A 21,658-nucleotide genomic window follows, 5' to 3' on the forward strand; every position below is an offset into this window, starting at 1 on the left:
TTATATTATAGCTGTTCATTGACAGGATATGTATGTGGTATAAATTCATTTGACTTTGATCTGCATCTTACTTAGTTGAAGAAGGCAATATTTGTGGATATACGTGAATATTTTGGGGACACATGACATTCGTTTGTCTTCAAGGGTCAATAGTTTATCTACTCTTAACGGAGCCATTTTATGCGATCAACGAATAAGTACGTGCTATATCAATATAACACTACAATAAAACAATTGATGATCACGCAACACAAAATTTGAACCTTTTTCGAGGCATTTGAAGAAGAGCTTTACCTGTCTACCTGCATGATCAGCTGACGTTTGATTGTACAACTTAATTAACGGCAAAACATAAAAGCGAAACCAACAAACGAACAAAGGACGAAACATCCCAGGATTCTCAAAGCGAGCAACCGTATTAACACATTATTATGTTCCGTCTGTCACCCCCGTTAGCCCTGACAGACCAGGGTGGGCCGTTCACTCCTCTTCCGGGAGCCGAGTGTGTTCCATAGCCGTTGCTGACTCTGTAGCAGCAGATGTTTGACCAGTTCTACCCACCGCATCTTCATTACTTAACTCCATCAAACTTACGCTTCACTATGCTGTCCTTCTCAGGGCACCAGTAATCAACACAATATTGGCAAACTAAAAATTATTAAAAATCGCTTAACTCAATTTCTCCAAATTGAAACGAATGTGTCAAACATTTATAAAAAAAGAAATAGAAGAACCAAAAATAAGTGACACTGGAACTAAATTTTCGAATGTAGACCAGAGGCTGAATATTTAGAGAAAAGTCAAGCTTTCGATACCATTTAATGTGACGAGCTGAATGAAAAGGGTATTGATATTGAAAATAATTTGAAGGCAAAAATGTTTAAAAACATTGAATTGGTAAATCGCTTGATAACCTCAAGCCTGAAAATGTCTCACTTAAAATGAAGTGATTGACTTAAAATCGCATTATATTAGGGATAATCCTTTTTTTTAATTTCGATTAGGAAGCCACCGTCATAGAAAGAAAAAAAAACGAAAACTTTGTTGAGAAAATAAGTGTTTCTGTGAGCACAACCTTGCCATTGCAGATGCCCTCGCAAGCTTCAAGATCGATCGGGCCCATCGCATTGGTCGTTATATTAACACAGTTAATATCTATTGAGTCAAAATGGTTGTCAAGGAAAAGTGTTTTGACACAATGGTCGCACGAACGCCAACCCAACCCGTGGTGGCGCACAGAGAACTTTCGGCAACCAAGGAAATATCTCTTCCGGCAACTCATCGCGAGCTGTAGCCGATAGACATCAGTGTTCACCGCGAGACGGCCGTCCCGTAAACAGCTAGAATCTTTCTGAGAAGCAACTAAACATTATTCTATGAAACGTTCAGTGTCCCAAATCTAAACTTGATGACTCAGACCTTTTCACAATTTGTACACAATTATGATAATTTATATAGATAATTGTGAGCGTTTCTCATGTCCCAGACCAGTAAATAATAAGAAAGGTAAAATAGCCTTTGACGGTTTAGTTGTATATATTATATTATAAGAAGAAGTATTTTGGAAATATCGAACACATTGATCTGAATGAAAAAGGATTTTTGTGTATCAAATTATGTAAATATCATATTGGAGCTACTTATGATGAGTTTATTATGGACTCTCACATTAACCCCGAAGATTCATCCATTTATAAAAAAATACTCTCTCCTTTGTTTGAAATCGATTTCATGATAGCATTACTAATATTGTTATAACCTACTTGTGGACGTAATCTTGGCTGGTGACCTTAACACCAGACTAGGACAACGGTCAGACGAAGTTGAAGATATAAAGCTGCAGAGATATGTTAGCATGCCTGATGACGATAACATTAGTACAACTGGTAATTTACGACACGTTATCCGCAGTTAAACACTTAAATAGCTTTGGAAATAAACACCTACTAATGTAATATTTGTATTGTCAATGGGCGCATTGAACCTGGTACTTTTACGTGTTAAAGTGTACTAGAAATTCTGCTGGAGCCAGCGTAGTAGATTATGCTTTTTCTAATTATAATTTATTTTCGACGTTTCAATCGAAAGTTTTGCATATTACAGAATGTTCGGACCACCGTCCCATTGAATTTATAATGAAAGTCAGGAATACAAATTTAGAACGAGATGATATAATACATGGCCAATTGATCTGAGATGTATCCAAACCCAATGAACTTATTACATTGTCTGACCAAAGGTAAAAGGTACTTGTTTAAAGATTTAAATGTTTAATTCTATAGTGTTGAAATATATACAAATAGTTCTTTTAATACATTATCTGATATTATTTCCGATTTTTCATTTATGAAACATGGTAAAACATGTTCATCGAAACGTTAGAATACGAAATATAATAAAAAGAAATGTGTATGGTTTAGTTCTGCATGAAGACAAGTAAAGAAAAAAAGAGGCAGTTTCATTTGCTACAAAATGATGTTAAAAGAGTAATTTTCTTACTGCGAAAAACACTACTGCTCTGCGAAGCGTAAGGCTTGATTATTCTGTTATAGTAAGACAAAGTCGAATATGTCAAAACTCATAAAAAATGATTCAAGAAAGAACAATAACACAGGAAAAATCCAATGGGGAAAAATACACGGATTTTATTGTGGTGGATTTGTGTCATATCAGGCATCGCATTTAACATACTAAATTTATAGAACAATCACATTGTGCTTAATTCAGTTTTTGGGGTAAAATGTTTGAAACAAGAAATAAAAGTGGGAATTTTTAGAATTTGCCAATAACTGTGTCCAATTTTGCAATAATTTTGCAATAAGATAACCAGAATTACTGTATGTTTTAGATATTTTAATACAATTTAATATACAGATAGTTAAAAAACATCGTATTTTGAGAAATATTAATGTTTGGTTAAAATGTTTGAAAAAATAAATTAAATTGAGATTTTCTGGAATTTGCTAAGAATTGTAATTATTGTTGCAATACATTTATCAGAATAACTAGGATTAATAGATATTATAGTACAATATAACAAACCTTAAGTATAGAAACATTTTGGAGTGCGAAATGAGATTTGTGGGGTAAAATGTTTGAAAAAAAATAAAAGTGAGAATATCTGGATTTTGCCAAATGCTTTAGTTAAATTTTGCAAAAAAACTGCCATAATAACTTCCTTTTTAGGTAATATGTTACAGTATAACAAACCTTAAGTATTGAAACATCGTATTATGTGAAAGGTGATTTTTCCTGAAAATGTTTGAATCATTAGATAGAAATGAGAATTTCAGGATTTTGTCAATAACTGGGTCAAATTTGCAACAAAATAACCAGATTTAATAATTTATAAGTTATTATGTTAAAGTATAACATACATTTAGTATGTTCACATTGTGGTGGATGCAGTGCGATTTTAGGGGTAAAACATAGAAAAATCACTTGCCTGTTCAATTAACACATAAACCTTCACAAAACTTACTTTAAATGTATGCCGTATATTGAAAAACAATTTACTTTGAAGATAACAGCTTATTTGGCTAAATATTATGTAAAATATTACACACACAAAACGTAAATAAAACAAATGCGAATTTCTGGTATTTGCCTGTACCTGGATCAAAGACTGAACAATTATTGGCACAAAAATGACTATTTAGAAGAACTGACATAAGCTTCATTGCGTAGAAAATAACATTCGAAAACTTTAATCTATCAGATTAAACAAGACATGTGGTTTTGAGATAAAAACGTGTCTTTTTTAAAGCATAAACGAAAATTTTTATTTTCGTAAATTGATCACAAACAATGAATACAAGCCCAAAATATGTAACTTTTGTATGTTCCGTGTTTTATACTTAAAGTGAAATTGTACATATTTTGTAAAATTTGTATAATTGGTTATTTATTGCATACATTAATCTCTGTCTTTATTTGATTAGAGTAGCAATTTGCCAGTGCCTTGATGAAGCATAAGATATGCACAACCTTAAACGCTGATGGCAGTTCCACAGCGTTTGCATGCAGAGCAGGCCTCACAAAATCAATTCCAACCTTCTTGTAGCCGCAATGCTGGATGGAAGCCAGTTTGACAAGCGTATTGTACAACTTCATAATATGAGCATGAAATTGTGCTATTTCAGTTGTCATCGGATGTAATAGTTTGTTACTCACTACTTCTCAACCCCATTCTACCGGGTTTAAAACAGTGTGTCCTTTTCAGTCCTGAACTTGAAAAAATACCCGCAAACAGTAAAACTTAACAGTTGATACTTCATCATCACTTCTGGCCCCGGCATTGTCATTCATTAGTACAACCGTGTCTTTCTTTCTGAACGTGTTTTGTCATAGTTTTGCCAACCACTATTGCTACCAAATTTTAACCAAACTATTTTGCTTCATTAGCATTACCCTTATATGATGCAACACCACTGGTTATACTCTTCTTATCGGCTTCACATTTTCTTTCTAGCAAGTGCAGTGTGACAAGCTTCTATCTTCGTTAATGTCAGAGCATGTAGGTCGCGACAGAATCCAAACAGCATTTTAAATCTCACTCTTTCCCGCCCCTTGTGGGACCTCCAACACTTTCAGACTTCACATTAACATCTGCTCACTCAACATTAACATCTGCTCAGTTACTAAGACATCATGATTAAATATCACATACAGGTTTATTATAGTTCAACGGTCTCAATAATAAATTTCTATATGATATTTAATTGAGTCACACATTATTTATATCAAAAGCTACAGAAACAAGCTCAGTAGCCAAATCCCCGTATAATGGCATAGGTTTTATGTTTGCCCATTACTATATTTTTATTACACAAGTTTTAATAGGCTGTATCACTTGTGATCCAGATTCTCTTTTAATACGTCCGATTTTTTGTGTCTATGTCATATTTCTATTTATATCACCTTTATTTCTTCTTTTAAACATTTTTAAAACTCACCTTTCACAACAGATGATGTGTCAATGTATAAGGTATGTTATGGTGCTTTATAAAAAGTATTTAACAAAGTTATTCCAGTACATTTATTGCTAAAAAAAATTGATATGGACAAATTCCAAAAATTCATATTTTTGTTTACATTTTTAAACATTTTACCCCAAATATCATATTAAGCTATAAACAATGACATACACATTAGGTATGTATTGGTACTGTATGCTATCTATTAAATTCCGTTATTCTTGAATTTTTATTACTAAATTTAGTTTCACTGTATTCCAGACATACATGTACATACTTTTTTAACGATTTAGCCAAAAATTATTATCGATGTGTTACGGTGCTGTATACTATCTAATAAATATAGTTATTCTGGTATTTCTATTGCTAGATCTAATTTTGATATAGACAAATCACAGAAATTCATACTTTATTTATTTTCTTTAACATATTACCCCAAAATATCATACTCGTGAAATTATGATTTTCTATGACACTGGTGAAATAAAATTCGATCTTTCACTGAAATAAAAACAAGTCTTTTTCAGTTATGCTTATTTTTGAAATTTTACAGTACATTATTTTAATTTATTTTCTGAATTACCCACTTTTTGAAAAAGGCGTTATTTACGCCGCGACCCGGTGGACGCCCCTCGGATAAAATTATAGCGGGTGACGTATCTGATAATTTTCCATATCCGGTTTGTTTGGGAAAAAGATCTCAGATAATCTATTTTATAGTATATTATTCGCTTGTTTTCAGTGCAAATATTTAATGAACAGTTATCAATGATGTTTAATAAATGCATCATCTATCTTCCAAAAAATAACGAAAATACTTATATTTTAAGCGGGTCATGAATACACAACCAAATTCCTACGCAGTCATTTATTGAATGAAAATTTGAAAGGCCGAATGTGTGAGCAAAACAATTGCGGATAATCATTCGATATAAAAAATATTCTTAGATTGAGAGTGTTGTTCATGATACATGGATATTCAGTCATCTAACTGTCAAAGACCAGTCTGTTTCGATTGCTGACAGGCTTTTTTCCAGGTAATGATGAGGACCACGATAGTTTGTGGACACATTTTGAGGCGTGAGTGGGGTAAAAAAATATCAGTTAATCTATAAATTGTTGTGTGAATTTTCTGGAAAGTTCGTATTCCGTATTGCAACGATAAACAGTTTGAAATACATTTGAACATTGATATTACAGTCATTTTGTGACAAATAAGGGCCAAACCTACCACAAATTGCAACAGAATATCTGACAAGAGTTTATTACTCATTAAAGTGTCATATATAACCCCAAAAAAAGTCCTAAGGAATCCAAGTGGTGGAAAGTATTAAAAAATAAATTTTCTTAATCCTACTTGGGTACCAGTTCTTGCTACTTTATAATAGGTTATTTAACGACTTTCTAACAATATATTAATAGCTAAACACATATTAGCATAGGAAGATGGTATGGGTTTATTAGTGAAATGACCATTGCCATCAGGGGTGGTATTCTATATTAATCTTAAATGGATCTAAGAACGATGTAGCTAATCGGATTACTTGTTATTTATAACTGACCAATAGAGTGAATGAAATCAATCATGTATGACCATACGATTTACTTAAGTATAATAACGAATACCACCCCAGATAAGACTTTCCACTTACAATGACCTGACATATGTTCATTGATGTTCAACACAAAAATAAATTATAATGATAAAAAGTTGTTTGTTTTGAAAACAATATTTTTCAATATTAAGAAAAAATCAGTTTTACTTTATAGTAGGACAACACAAATTGTTAATATGTCAGACATTGTCTGCTTGCTTAGTCACTGTTTTCATGATCGTCAAATTCACTGTTCTCACATTCAGTTTCCTGAAATGAATTAGCACACCCTGATCCTTTGTAGTTGCTACATACAACAGAGCACTCAATGTTATGCTTCTTGCATGTGCACCCCAGGTTGCTGCAATCTGTCTTGCAGCTGCATCTGATGACCTGCAGGAGTTCCTGAGGTGCTGGTGGTAAGTCAGTTTGGACAGGGAAAAGCAACCCATCACTCTCTTTCCATCCCCAGTCTTGTGGCAGAAGATTATTAACGGTTCCCTTCCACTGCTGCACTTGGTAGTACACTCGTAGACTATGATATTTTGCTGCTGCTGATGTAGGTGGTAGGCTTTGTGGCTGAACATAAGAAGAGCTAGTTGCCACCTTCACACAAAAACGATTGTACCGTAGTGAGTTGAGTCCCTCCCCAGGCTTCCCATTGTACAAACACACCAAAAACATTCTCACCTGCTGCCACGACATCTGCAGTGGATGCTGACGATGTGCCAAACACTGTAGCTTGCAGACGGAAGTCATTACTGGTTATGATTTTTTTTATGGCAGCTCCTTTACCAATGCCATAGAGGCGGGATGTCGTATCACACCCAAGGATCGCATGCATGAAGAGCATGTGAGTGCACAAACTTGGACCCAGCTGCTGCTTGAGAACCTTTATGTTCCAGACACGTGGATTTTTCGTGCTCTTCTTTGGCTCAGGTTTGAAGAAGAGGTCATGCGTATCGAGGTTGGTATGGTAGATGAGGTGTATGAGCAGATCTGTATCGTCACCAATGAGCACATTGTTTCTTGTGGTGGCAGACTCCACTGCTTTCTGTACTATGAGGAGATCAGCATCACCTGGGGCATGAAAAGTCTGACAGGCATTCCTCTGCAGTTGACCACTGAGCATGTTAATGAACTGCTGCTTGTTTGTGCGGAACTCTTCTTTCTTCATGGTAACAGGCATATCCGCATCAAAAGTCACGGTTGCTCCAGTCCTTCCACCTGCTCGTCTCTGGTGCGTCATGTCCTTCGTAGATGTGCCCTCATAACCATCAAACACAACAATTGCCTCTCCATACTTCCTCGTGACGTACTCGGTGTACAACCTGCATATGCAATTGTATGTAGATCCACGTGTCCATGGGATGCGTTGAAAAAGTGCTCCACCATCCAACACATACTGAACTTGGCCTGTGATCCCTGGAATGTCAGGTGTGAGAAGTGCCCATATGGCATCAGCTAGCACTGGTTTCTGTGGCTGTCGAAGCAATAGTGAGGTGTCAAACAGTGCTGGTGGATGACTGCAAAGCTAATACTTGAACACTGGTGCCAGATCCTGTGATGCTTGTGCAGCAACTGTGAGTCGCTGGAAAAGAAGTTGAGGATCCACCTGTACTACCTCGCCACCAATTTCCACTGATGATTGAGTGTTCAAGGTGATTGCCTGATGATCCTTCTTTTTAAATGAGTACTCAGCAATGGTGTGTCCATCCACCCTGGCCAAGATGGTGTTCCCGATGGTCTTTGCTTTATCAACATTCACAGAAATGTGTGCATGGACCCCAGTCGAGACACTGCGCAAGCTTGGATCTTGGCAGAAGGGTTTTCTTTCAAGGAGATAGTTCAGAACTATTTGTGTGTCCTTCATGTCACGTGCTTGTCTTGCATCTGTCATGTCCTTGTTCTGCTCACCAGTATTAAACTGTCATGTCCTTGTTCTGCTCACCAGTATTAAACTCCTGCTGGCTCTTGCATGGCATTGTTGACTTCAGCACAAGCTGGCATAGCCAGAAGCCATGTTACACGCTGCTGCTCGGTCATACCTCGTCCTCTTGTGAGGCCACCACTGGTCTTCATAATCCTCATCAGCACCTGCTCGATAATAAGATCTACTGAGAGGCCAGCCCATAGTCGATCACTTCTTCTGACAACATGGTATCCCTCTTCAAATTTCTGGTAGACATCTGGATGTTCTTTCTGTAGCTTGCACATTTGCTGTACATAGATCCGAGCAGATTTCGTATGCAGATTGTGCCCAGATGCTGCCATGAAAGGAAGCATTTCTGATATTGCCGCAATATGCAGTGCCCAGTTTCCGGTACGTTCTGCCTTCAGAAACTTGCGTAATATGTCTACCGTATCCATGTACTGCAACCAGGGGGCAGCAGTCCTACTAGAGGATTTCAGGAAATCGGTTTTGTTTCTGAGCAGTTCCTTTATTCTGAGTAAAACATCAGCCCGACAAGCCTCCTCGGCAGGCAATGATCCATCCATCACATGTGCATAAAGCAAAGCAACTTCATCGATATCATGGTTTCCCATTAGATCTCTAGCTAAGGTATCTTCATCTGATGTAATGTGAACATCAATGATTTCCTGTGAATCTGAATCTTCTGGCCCTTCAGGCTGCTGAGGGAGATCCACATCTTCTGTCTCTTCAGGATGCTGAGGGAGAGCCACATCTTCTGGCTCTCGAGGCTGAGGGAGACCATTAACTTCTTCTGGCTCTCCATTCTGCTGAGGGAGAGCCACATCAAGTGCATTATATGCAATCATTGCATTGAGAACTCCGTCGACAAGGAGGTGTGCACGCACAGCCCGTGAAATTGCCTTCCCCGTCATCATATGCCCCACAGCATTGGTTGCATAGATGAGTTCCATAACTTCTTGCAACCCAGATCCAGCCATTAAATGCCCAATGGCACCCAGAAAGCTCATCTCAGTTTGGAAGCCTCCAAGTCTCAGGACAATGTTGTTTAAGTCGCTTCCTTCTGGCTCAGCACAAATGATCACCAGGGCTTTCCACCAAAGTGGTTGATCAAAAGTTATGATCGGTTTGACATGATGGCGGCGGGCAAGCTCACTTACAAACTTAAGTGTGGAGAAGATGCATGTGGCGTCACTGGGATTCATGTCAATCATTGGGAGGAAGACGAAGGATGATTTCCCTGGATGGTTGCCATGCATTACAAACTGCATCATCCCAGACCATGCCGGCCTTGGTGAGGCAAACAGGATGGATGTCTTCCATATGAGGTCCATGTCTGCTGTTGGGTCTTGTGCTTCCATAGTGGCAAGCTTTTGATACGTCACTGTGTCTGTTCCCTGACCTTCTTCCTTGTGGAACAGGATTGGAACTTTACCCGCCATGGATATGTCATGAGGGGTGACATTTGCTCGGATTGGATGAGTGGATTTGGTAGCTGGTGTTACAGCAGCAATCATCCCCATGCCATGGAAGGTGTTGTTGCCATCGAGGGTTCGAATGTTGTGGTCCACATTGTCAGCGGCATACTGGATGAACTCACCGGAGAAGCCAGGAATGTTAGTGTTATGTGACACTACAGCATTGCTCAAAAAAGTCTGCACCTCTTTGTAGGAGCAGCAGAACCCAAGCTGGTGAAGAGTATCGACCAAGAAGCGTGATGAAAAGTGGTGGTGAACCTGAATTCCTAATCCAATTTGCAGTTGTGCCACAATAACTCTTGGTCGGGTCGCCTGCATGATTGCTTGTCCAATAGAGGCAGTTTTCATGACGACATTTTTGCCCACAAGCGACCCTTTTAGTGGAAGCCTAAGGCTTTCCGGAAGAAAATTAATGGCATCCTCTTCAGACTTCAGTGTGTCACAGTCAGGATTTACATCATGGGATGTTTCCACTGATTTGATGTCATCATTGATGAGTTTGGCAGCAGTTTCGATAATCCGCTTCTTTTCTGTTTCTGGATCAGCTTTCCTGTTAGCATAAAAGTCTTTCGCTTTGGCAATGCTTCTGAAGGTAAGCACATTCGTCTTTCCATTAATCTCAGTTTGGATGATTCTGTTACCAAAATGTTCCTTTAATTTGGATTTCATATGAGTGTAGCCATATGCTTGAAGTTCTGAGCCTTTGAGATTGTTTTTCATCTGGGTAACAAGATCATTGATCGTGATCTGTTCGTCGTCATTTTCTTCAAGGAAGTTCGCAACTTCAAGAAAGTCATCAACTTTTTCCTTTTCTTGTGCCGACCAAGTTTTGATTTTTTAACCTCAGTTTCGCTAGTAGTCCTGCGATGATCTGTTGGCATTTGCTTATTTGAACGGAAATTGACGCTACACACTTGGTGATACACTGCGTCAGCAGCATGCAGGTCATGCACATGCAACACACGACCTTTCACTGTCTGCCCATGCATCTCCTCTTTCAATACAAGATGTCAATATCATGTCCTTGAACCCAACTGTCCTCACTGAAAATACAGTCCAATCGGAACTCTTTCTCTTGGTCCCAACATGTGCTAGCCTCCCACAGAACATACAGTCTCTGTCATAATGAAATACCTTTTCATCAGCTGAACGTAGTCGCACATGCTTGTCGACTTGTCCTTCTACTTGTCTTTTCTCATTAATTGCTTTGGCTATTTGTTGTTGACTGGTATATTTCTTGCGGCAGATCTGATGAACCAGTTCTCCAGGATGTATGAATGTCATCATTTCGGGATTTACTTGCTTGGTTGATGGCATCACCCCCCCCCCCCTTCACGGTCAGGGTAGATGTTAGCTGCTCACCTCCCTTTGCAGGGTCTTTACAATTGCACACCTTTGAGAGTCACTCATTGTTCAGGATGTGATGGCACTGCAATAAAAAAAACATCATGACTATTCATACTGTGTGGTGTCAGTTCACAAAAAAATGTCATTGGACTTGTCTTAGTTGAGTTGCAAATTACTGGCATCATCAAATATGGAAATAATGTGAATGCTGCAATAAAACTATTAACTCATAAATAGAAGACCATGTAATGTTTCTTCAAGAAATTCCAAAAAAGGTTTTCTAAATCATTTATAAAATAAAAAAATGTATCAAAACCTTGTAAAATCACGAAGTAATTATCATAAATAACCATACATTTATCAGTTGAATATTAAAACACAATAAATGGGCATACATGTTAATCATATGTTTCAAAAAATGAGACTTAGAACATGTATCCGAAAAGTATGACTATCCGGCTATATTGACACAAAAAATACAAAGTGTTGTAAGGACTTGTATATGTTTTCAAACATAATGCAATGACAGGAAACTACAAAGATATTGTAACAACAGTTTAAAACAGCTTATAAAGTACAGAAGGTATGAACTTACATGGCTGCCTTTTAAATGTGTTGTAGTTGTTGTCTTGAAAATCTTGTAAATCTTGTTTTTCGTGCTTAAACTATAATTTATCCGCGAAGTGTAAAAAAAGGAGCTGACCGGAAAATAAAACCGAAACATGCAATGCGCGACACCCAGCTTCACATCTAATATAAACCAAAGTGTCTGGTAGATTGTGGATAGAACTAAATCATTAGTGTGGGCATCATACAAATAGATTGCAAAAATCACCTTTTTTAACATGGTCGCTTACGGGAAAAAAAATGCCATCACCGATTTTCGTATTTTTCAATACTTTCCACCACTTGGATTCCTTAGGACTTTTTATATGATATTCGGGACATATAAAGGTGAATAAACCAGTTGAAAGAAATTTTGTTGCAATTAGTGTGAGGTCATGTCATATAATGACTGTACAATGATATTACATTCTATTTATGTTTGAACAGTTGTTATCGTCTGTAAATTGGTTTGGTATTGAAGCAAATGCTCGAGCATTGAGGTTCAAGATCAAGAAAAGGTTTTAAAAAATGGATAACCATTTTTCTAATAAACGATAAGTTGTTCATTTCCAAATATATCTTTATTTAAAATTATGTAACATTTCTCTAAATTTTAAATATGTTTTTTGCCAACATTTTCTGGTTCAAAGTGAAGAGTTCTGTTTTGATCAAGGGGAAGTAACTACAATGGATTTTGAAAGTAGTTCAGAAAGTTGATATTTTCACTTCTTATTTTGCAGTGCAAATAGATGATTTCACTGTTGTTATTTCACTGATAAAACTCAATATTTCATCAAATATCATGAACGAGCTATAGTTGTTCAGATATTTATATTGCTAGATCTACTTTTGATATAGACAAATCACAGAAATTTATACTTTGTCTTACCTTTTTTTAACATTTTACCTCCAAAATCACGTTTAACAATATATGATGTTCCTAAACATTATATATGTTATGATGTTGTATAAAATGTTTTAAATATATATATTCTGGATTTGTTGTTGCTAAATCAAAATTAGATACATACAAGATCCAAAACTCATACTTTTGTTTACAATTTTTACCCCATAAAACCAGTTTACACCGTTAGATTTTTCTATACATATTTTCCACACACAGAATATTATTTAACAAGACCAAAATGCAAAAGTCATTTCTGTGCATTTTTTTCTTTATTTGCATTTCCAGCTACAGGGTTTCTGGACTAATCGGTTGATGTACATATATATATTGATGTAAATTAATTACCTATAATTATTCAAATCATACGGAAATATATGCACCAATTTATGAGCGTAGTAAAAATTCGCGGCATTATTGCCGACTAAAAACAAGTGCGCATACTTTCATATTAATTCAATAAATGAAAATGACGATTTTCCGCGCGTATTTCCATAATGACGTCAGATGGAAATGTCAGTGCCGTTACAAATCATCGTGAACTTACTCCCGAAAAGTAAACACACCCAAAATAAAAAATTCCCACTCGGTATATATCAAATATGTTTATAAAAAGATATTAAAGTATACGTATTCAATTGCACGACTTACATATGACCTCAACAACCACAGTTGACCCATTCCTTGTTGCAGATGAAATCGGGTTTGTAGCAGAACAAATATACGACCCTGCCTCTTGTCTTGTTAGCTGATCAAGATTTAAGATTGAATTATTCCGTACCACTCCGGAAGTACCGACCTTGGACCAAGTGTACGCACATTCCGGGTGACACACTGTGGAGCAGGTAATATCTTCTTGAATGTCACCCTCTGTCCTTGTATACGAGGATGTAAGCGGGAATATGGAAATTGAGTCTGGACCATCTAAAAATGAAAGTTCAACGGTTTAGTTTACACAAAATGTACATTATTAGTTTACGTTGGTGGAGAATAATGGTGGTAACCACGTGCTTTCGGCTTTAAGTCAGGGAAAGGTGCGCATGCAAATTTGCAATCCCCATCGCAAATCCTAAGTGAGCACCCTCTTATAAACGTCAATGCCTGATTCCGCTCCTGTTGGTATTGGTTAACTATGAAGAATTAGTATTATATATGTACTATTTTCGAAATGAAGTATCACTTTTCCATAGTCAGTGGAATAAAACAGTCTAGTACCGTTTTAATAATAGTTTGGTGTAATGAAGTACGATGCTTCAATTAAAAGTTCTTGTCGAAAAATTAACGAGATAATTTTTGTGTTACTTTCTGCTGAGCACAGGTAAGGTGGCTTCCATAGTTTCCACTAGTTTTAGAGCGACTTAAATCTAATATGAACATAGTCTGTAATAGAAGAATATATTTAAGTACCCAGCTTGCTCTAAACATCATGCAACAATGAACACAGACTCCTTAAACATCATGAAACAAAGTACCCAGCTTCCTTAAACAGCATGGAACTAACAACTAAGCTTCCTTAAACATCATGGACAATTATAACAACCTTTCTTAAACAGCATGGAACAATGTACCCAGCTTCCTTAAACATCAGGAAAACAATGTATACAGCTTTCTTAAACATCATGGAACAACGATACTGCTTCCTTAAACATCATGGAAAAATGTATTCTGCTTCATTAAAGATCATGTAACAATGTATCCATCTTCCTTATACACATTGAAATAATGATCAGCTTCTTTAAACTTCATCGAACAAGGTACACAGCTTTCTTAAACATCATAGAACAATTGACGCAGCTTCCTTAAACATCAAGGAACATTAAGCCGGCATTTCTTAAACAGCATGGAACAATGTACCCAGCTTCCTAAAACAACATGAAACAATGTACCCAGCTTCCTAAAACATCACGGGGCATTGAACATAGCTTCCTTAAACTTCATCGAACAAGGTAATCAGGTTCCTTAAACATCATTTAAAATGTACACAACTTTCTTAAACATCATGGAACAATGTAAACAGCTTCATTATACATCCCAGAACAATGGACGCAGCTTTATTAAATAACAAGGATTTATAAACCAAGCTTCCTTTAAATCATAGAACAAAGTACCCAACTTACTTAAAAATCATGGAACAATCTATCCAACTTTCTTAGACATCATGGAACAAAATACCCATATTCCTTAAACATCATGGAACAATTTGTCCAACCTCCTCAATCATCATGGAACAATGTACATAATTACTTTAAACATCAACAACTTCTTTAACATCATGGGACAATGTACCAAGCTACCACAAACATCATGTAACAATGTATCCAGCTTCCATAAACATCATGTTACAACGTACCCAACTTCCTTAATCATCATGGAACAAAATACCCAGCTTTTCTAAACATCATGGAACTATGTACCCAGCTTCCTTAAACTTCATCAAACATTAAAACCTGCGTAATAATAACATCATTGAACAATGTACCCAACTTCCTTAAACAATATGGAACAATGTACCCAACTTCCTTAAACATCACAATGTACCAAACTTCCTTAAACATCACAATGTACCCAACTTCCTTAAACATCATGTAACAAAGTATCCAGCTTCCTTACACATAATGAAATAATGATCCCAGCTTCCTTATTTTTTTATCGAACAATGTACCCAGCTTCCTTAAACATCAGGAAAACAATGTACACAGCTTTCTTAAACATCATGGAATATTGTATACTGCTTCGTTAAACATCATGTAACAATGTATACTAATTTGTTAAACATCATGGAACAACGTATACTGCTTCGTTAAACATTATAGAACAATGTATACAACTTCGGTAAACATCTTTCGACTAATATAACAACCTTTCTCAAACAGCATGGAACGATGTTCCCAGCTTCCTTAAACATCATGGAACAATGTATCCAGCTTTCATAAACATCATGTAACAATGTACCCAACTTCCTTAATAATCATGGAACAATATACCCAGCTTTTCGAAACATCCTTAAACAATAATCCCAGTTTTCGTAAACTACATCGAACAATGTCAACAGCTTAATAAAAACATCATGGAACAATGTACCTACCTTACTTAAACAATATGGAACAATGTACCTACCTTCCTTAAACATCACAATGAACCCAACTTCCTTAAACATCATGTAACAATTTATCTAGCTTCCTTCAACATAATGAAATAATGATTACAGCTTCCTAAATCAACATGAAACAATGTACTCAACTTCCTAAAACATCGCGGGACATTGAACATAGCTTCATTAAACTGCATCGATCATGATACCCAGGTTTCTTAAACGTCATGAAAAAATGTACACATCTTTTTTAAACAACATGGAACAATATACCTAACTTCCTTAAACATCATGAAACAATGTACCCAGCTTCCTTAAACATCATGGAACTATGTACCCAGCTTCCTTAAACATCGTTAACAACGACCCCAGCATCCTTACACTTAATGGAACAATGTACCCAGCTTCCTTAAACATTATGAAACAATGTATTCAGCTTCCTTAAACATCATGAACAATGTACACATTTTCCTCAAACATCATGAACAATGTACCTACTGAATGGCATCTCTGAGAACAAAAACATTACACTATAGAATAACTGTGAAATTAGTATGTATGTAATAAAGTGTTCATACGAATGATATCACCTGAATTATAAGTGTTGTTTAAGACTCTTTTTTCGAAAACAGGTAACCAATTGAAACTACAGCTTACGTATGACAGTGACTGAGTAGGTCTTGGTGTCATTATATGTCGTATAGACGGAATGTGTAGCAGTACACTTGTATTCTCCCATGTCATCGCTTCCAACGTTTCCGAGGTCTTGGACAGCCGAGTTGCTTACAGAAGTTTGACCCTTTGTCCATCTGAAGGTGCAGGAAGGCTTGCAGTGTGCCAGACACGCTACCGGGGAAAACCTATCCCCTTCGTTAAGGGTTTGAGAAATGCCGGTCGAGTTGAAGGCGATATTGTCGGGACCATCTGAATGACACAATTTAATACAGAACAGAACCTTTTTTATTCACGTAAACTAAATAGTATCTTTTAACATTGAAATACATTTAAAAACATCAAATATATGTACATAACGTAAATATTTCAGATATGATAGTAACACTACACTTTTAAATACACTAGGTCGTAGTTTATAGTAACGTTTTGTATATTTCTATCTAATGTCTTGGTACAAAGGACAAATGAAGATAAATGGAATTCATCTTCAATAACATTTGCGTTAAATGGACTACACGCAAATGACATTCTTTGTTGATATTTCACTGCTAAAAAGCATCGAAACGCATGCAAGAAACAGTAAAATGAGTTAAATGCGAGTGCAATTTAATTAATTTATGTTTACAAAATTACTTGAAAGCTGTATATGCATTCTATTTCCTTACAATAAACAGTGAGATAAAAGGCCGTGCTGTTGTCAGATGTCAGGCTCTTTTCCTCCGTAGCCGTGCACGTGAACTGTGACAGCTCATCAGTTCGTTGAACCTTGGTGAGGGTCAACGTAGCGGCTGTATTGGGCAGCAGGTTGAACCTCCCTCCTGATGTCACCTTCGTGCCATCCTTAGTCCAAGTGTAACTCATAACCAGACCGTGTCCCGGGGGGTCGGTTGTAGATATACTATGGCAGGTCAATATCACTGTTCCGCCTTCGTACGGCTCTCTGTTGGCGCGTATGCTTGGCGGGCGAGGTTTCCCTATGAATATGATAGAATATCATTGTAAAAAGGATTATGTAATTCATTCAAATAAAGAATTAATAATTAATTCTAGAACAATAAATCTTAATTTAAAATATAACTTAAGATTTCCAAACCGAGATAAGCACACACTTTATAAAATGTCATCGTGCGAGTTCAACAAAGCAGTAATTGGATCCGATTTTACAAAATTTAGCGCGTATACTTTTCATTGCGTAACACTCGTTTGGTTTGTTTTTCGTTTGGTTTTTTGCTTTTTTCCTCCGGGCTGGGTTGGGATCGGTAACTTATACTTTTCTTTATGTACAAAAGGTTGTTGACGTCGCGTGGAAACGTCAGTTTGGGATAGGTCTTCGTGTTGTACCATGGAAAATCACGTGATCAAAATGGACCAGCCACCATTATTATTGTAAAATAAAAAAAATATAGTATGTTTGATAAAAAAACAACCTATTGTCTAAATGATTAAAGAAAAAATGAAACATCAAGAAACCAAAAACACGTTTTTCTCATACCGTTATAACAAACCGTTTGAAACATTAAATGGGTATTTAATAACTTGTCCTCGAACCCGTAGGATATGGTATTTTTAAATCTTGGTTTACGAACCTTAGAACCTGATTCAACAAATCTATGAACTACGTTTTTCTTATTTAGAATAATTTAATTTTTAATAAATAGGTAAACTTGAAAAGACCATTCATTACATAGAACACTATCAATGATATCATGAGGAATTGTACGTGACCCAACAATTACATAGGCTCACACGATAACGCGCCAGCTTTTCAACCACATGAATTTCAGTTAAGATACTTCCTGTTTGGTTTTACCCATAAGAAAAACTTGTGTTGTGAAAAGGGTCGTTGGAATTGACGGAAAACAAAAAAAATGAAAAACAATTAAATGTTCATAAGTGTATACAATCGAGTATGCGAAAGAGATTTTTGCGGCTTAAATTCATACTGTATTGAGTCTGATTGGTGTATAACATAAACCAACATATTAACATTCTAAGTGGTGATACTATCAGAACAGTAACCGGGGCAGAGGTTTGGGTGGTTACCTGTGGGTAGGAATTGACCTAAACATGGGAGAAACCATGTTTTTTAAACTACTATTTCTGATAATATCAGCAAAATCTAACAGTATTTAAATGATACGATATGTTCAATACCTCCATTTAATAACACCTTCCAAACATTATTCCTTTCAAGCTATATTTATTATAAGATTTTTATAATTCCCATGTATACAATTCTACTTACAATTTTGCTTTTTAAATTCATACATACAATTATCCATTAAGTTATACTCTTGAAAGAACTGACCATTTTACAATGGTATGTCAACTAGTGGAACCATGCGCGTGTGGATTACCCATACAACCGAGAACACTAGTTGATGTTATCACTGTCTTCAGTGCTCAAATCCATCTTATTTTGTGTAATTGTATGCATGAATATAATAAGGAAAAGCTTTTGGAAATACATCTTCCAGTATTTTACCTATTCTAAACTATATGCGTTAACTTCCAGGTCACAAGCTCATTGTTATGTTTTGATATATTATGTTTGTATGTTATTCATGTCGGAAAATAGCTCATTCAGCTATATTTTTTTAATGTACCCGACTTTAAATAAAAATTATTGAATGTTGTATCTTGTATATTTGTGATAAAATTAAAGGTAAGTCTAATTGATTTGAAGTGATATTTACTCAAAAAGAGATGCATAGAAATGTATACATACATATGTGTATTAGATTATTTCCAATAAATGATCATTATAATTAGATTTACATTTCCCAAAAAACATGCATACATCAAAGCACTTAGAGAGCTGAATGCGGACATGCCTATATTATACCCACAGTCAAGCTTGTTAAAAAAAGAAATATGTAATGAAACTTAGATCCTCGAAAGTTGACGAAAACTATCAATAATGTTTCAAAACCTAAATCATTGGCTGCTATAAATGATGTTTTTAATGTTTTTAACGTAGTCATGGTTGCCAATGACGTCTTTGGAAGGCTAAGGAAGTTAGGTTTTGCTAAGGAGGTGATTGATATGTAAAGGTATGAATGCACGTAGTTGCAAAGGTTATCATTTGTAGCTACGGCAGTCAGAGGTTGCTAGGAAAGTCACGGTTGCTATGGATGTTAGTTGCCGTTATAGAAGTAGGTAGTTGCTAAGGAAGTTGTTGGTTGCTAAGGAGGGTATAAGTTGCTAAAGGAGAAAGTGGTCGCTAAGAATGTCAAGGTTTTCATGGAGGTAATTGGTTGCTAAAGGTAAGTCATTGGTTGCTATAGTTGTGGTTTCTTAGGAAGACATTTGTTGAAACAAAGGTCATTGGCTGCTGACGAAGAACATGGTTGCGATGAAAGTCATTAATTCCTAAGGAATCATTGGTTGCATAGTGAGTAAGTGGTCAATGATAAAGATATTGATTGCTTAGGTAGACATTTGTTGTTAATGGAGGTTGTTGGTTGCTAAAGTAGTCATACCTTGCTAAGGAAGTCACTTGTTTTTAGGTAGTTAAAAGCACTACAGGACTAACATTACATTTAGGGGAGCTAAACGCGTTTGAGACAGCGATCGGCAATTATTATCAGTGTACGATAACTGTAAGCGTAGGTTTTGATCACGTGGTCGCGCTTCGCCATTGCTGAAATCCTGCACGGAGGAACAATATAAACAATGAAGAAAATAACGTTTTACAGCTTTTTGCTGTATTTGTGTTTTAATAGTTGTGGCTAATACATTATATATGTTGGTGCCAGTATATTTTTGAAGTAAGCACCAATACGATGAAAAAGCTGTTTGAAAACAAATTCCTTTGTTTAGATTTGTTGCTTACGTAAAAGTCGAATTTAATTTGATAAAAAAGAATGGCTTTACAAGATGCAATTTTTGGCAATAGCTTTGTACGTCGATTCAAACAATGATTGAAACTAATGATGTTGAATCTAATCTTGGAATTAATAATACCAAAGTGCAGATTGAAATTGAAGGTGTTTCTGGGTTGAAGTTGCGTCAGTCCGGCTGTATTCATTCATTTGACTGTTTTATGTGTAACAGAGATATGGTTTTGCTTGATATTGGTTCAAATGACTTGTGTAACCCACATATGGATCCAAATTAATTTCCTCTTGACATTACTATTACGCTTCTGTTTTATTGAAAGGATAAGGAGTCAAGGAAGTTTTACAGTTTTAAAGACGATCAACGGAACCTTTTCATGTGTATACTAAAGTCATTGACGTAAATATTGCTGTTCAAGCCATGGTCAAAACTACCCAATTACCGGTGTTCTTTTGGAAGCATAGAGGAATGTTGAACTCTGATCAGGTCATTTTTAGTAGTGACGGCATTCATTTGTCCAGTAAAATATGTTATCCAAAGTATGTCGGAAGCTTGCGTGACTGTATAATAAGGGTAGCTCGCTGTTGACACTTTGATGTATTAATACAAATTTTTCTTTTAGCAGTTGTTCAGGATTTTGTTTGTCGTTTTAGACAGTTAGGGCTTTTCGATTATGGTTTCAATGTTTTAGCCTTTTATGACACATTTTGCCACTCATTGGCTTGCCTGTTACGGCATTATCAAGCCTGTTTTGGCTTACCAGGTTAGGCATTTCTAGCCTGTTATGGCATGTTAAGCTTGTTATAGGTTGCTTCATTATGACATTTTTAGTCTGTTAAGGCTGGCCTGTTGTGTATTTTAGCCAATTATGGCTTGCCTCTTGTAGCATATTGTAGCCTGCTATGGCTTGCCTCTTATGGCAGTTTTAGTCAGTTATGACTAGCCCCTTATGGCAAATTCCACCTGTTCTGTCTGTCCTCATGTGGCATTTTTTTGCCAATTATAGCTTGCCTCTTGTGGCATATTGTAGCCTGTTATAGCTTGCCTCTTATGGCAGTTTAAGCCGGTAAAGGCTAGCCTCTGTGGCATTTTTAGCCTATTATGGCGAGTCTCTTATGGCATTTTAAGCCTGTTATGGTTTGCCTCTTTTGGCATTTTAACCTCTTTTTTTATCCTGTTATGGCTTGTGTGGCACATTTTGCCTTCTATGGCT

General features: G+C 36.3%; 1 protein-coding gene across 1 annotated transcript in view; it reads right to left on the reverse strand.

Moving 5' to 3' along the window:
- Positions 1-21,658, reverse strand: part of LOC128233699 (hemicentin-1-like) — a 142,008-nt gene that overhangs the window by 69,604 nt on the left and 50,746 nt on the right. The window contains exons 3-5 of the mRNA XM_052947503.1: positions 17,271-17,579; positions 16,588-16,854; positions 13,491-13,763 (exon numbers count right to left, since the gene is read on the reverse strand). Coding sequence (XP_052803463.1) covers positions 13,491-13,763; positions 16,588-16,854; positions 17,271-17,579 — 849 coding nt within the window. The remainder of the gene's footprint in view (positions 1-13,490; positions 13,764-16,587; positions 16,855-17,270; positions 17,580-21,658) is intronic.

The sequence above is a fragment of the Mya arenaria genome, chromosome 5 (genome assembly GCF_026914265.1).
Source record: "Mya arenaria isolate MELC-2E11 chromosome 5, ASM2691426v1".
Lineage (NCBI taxonomy): Eukaryota > Metazoa > Mollusca > Bivalvia > Myida > Myidae > Mya > Mya arenaria.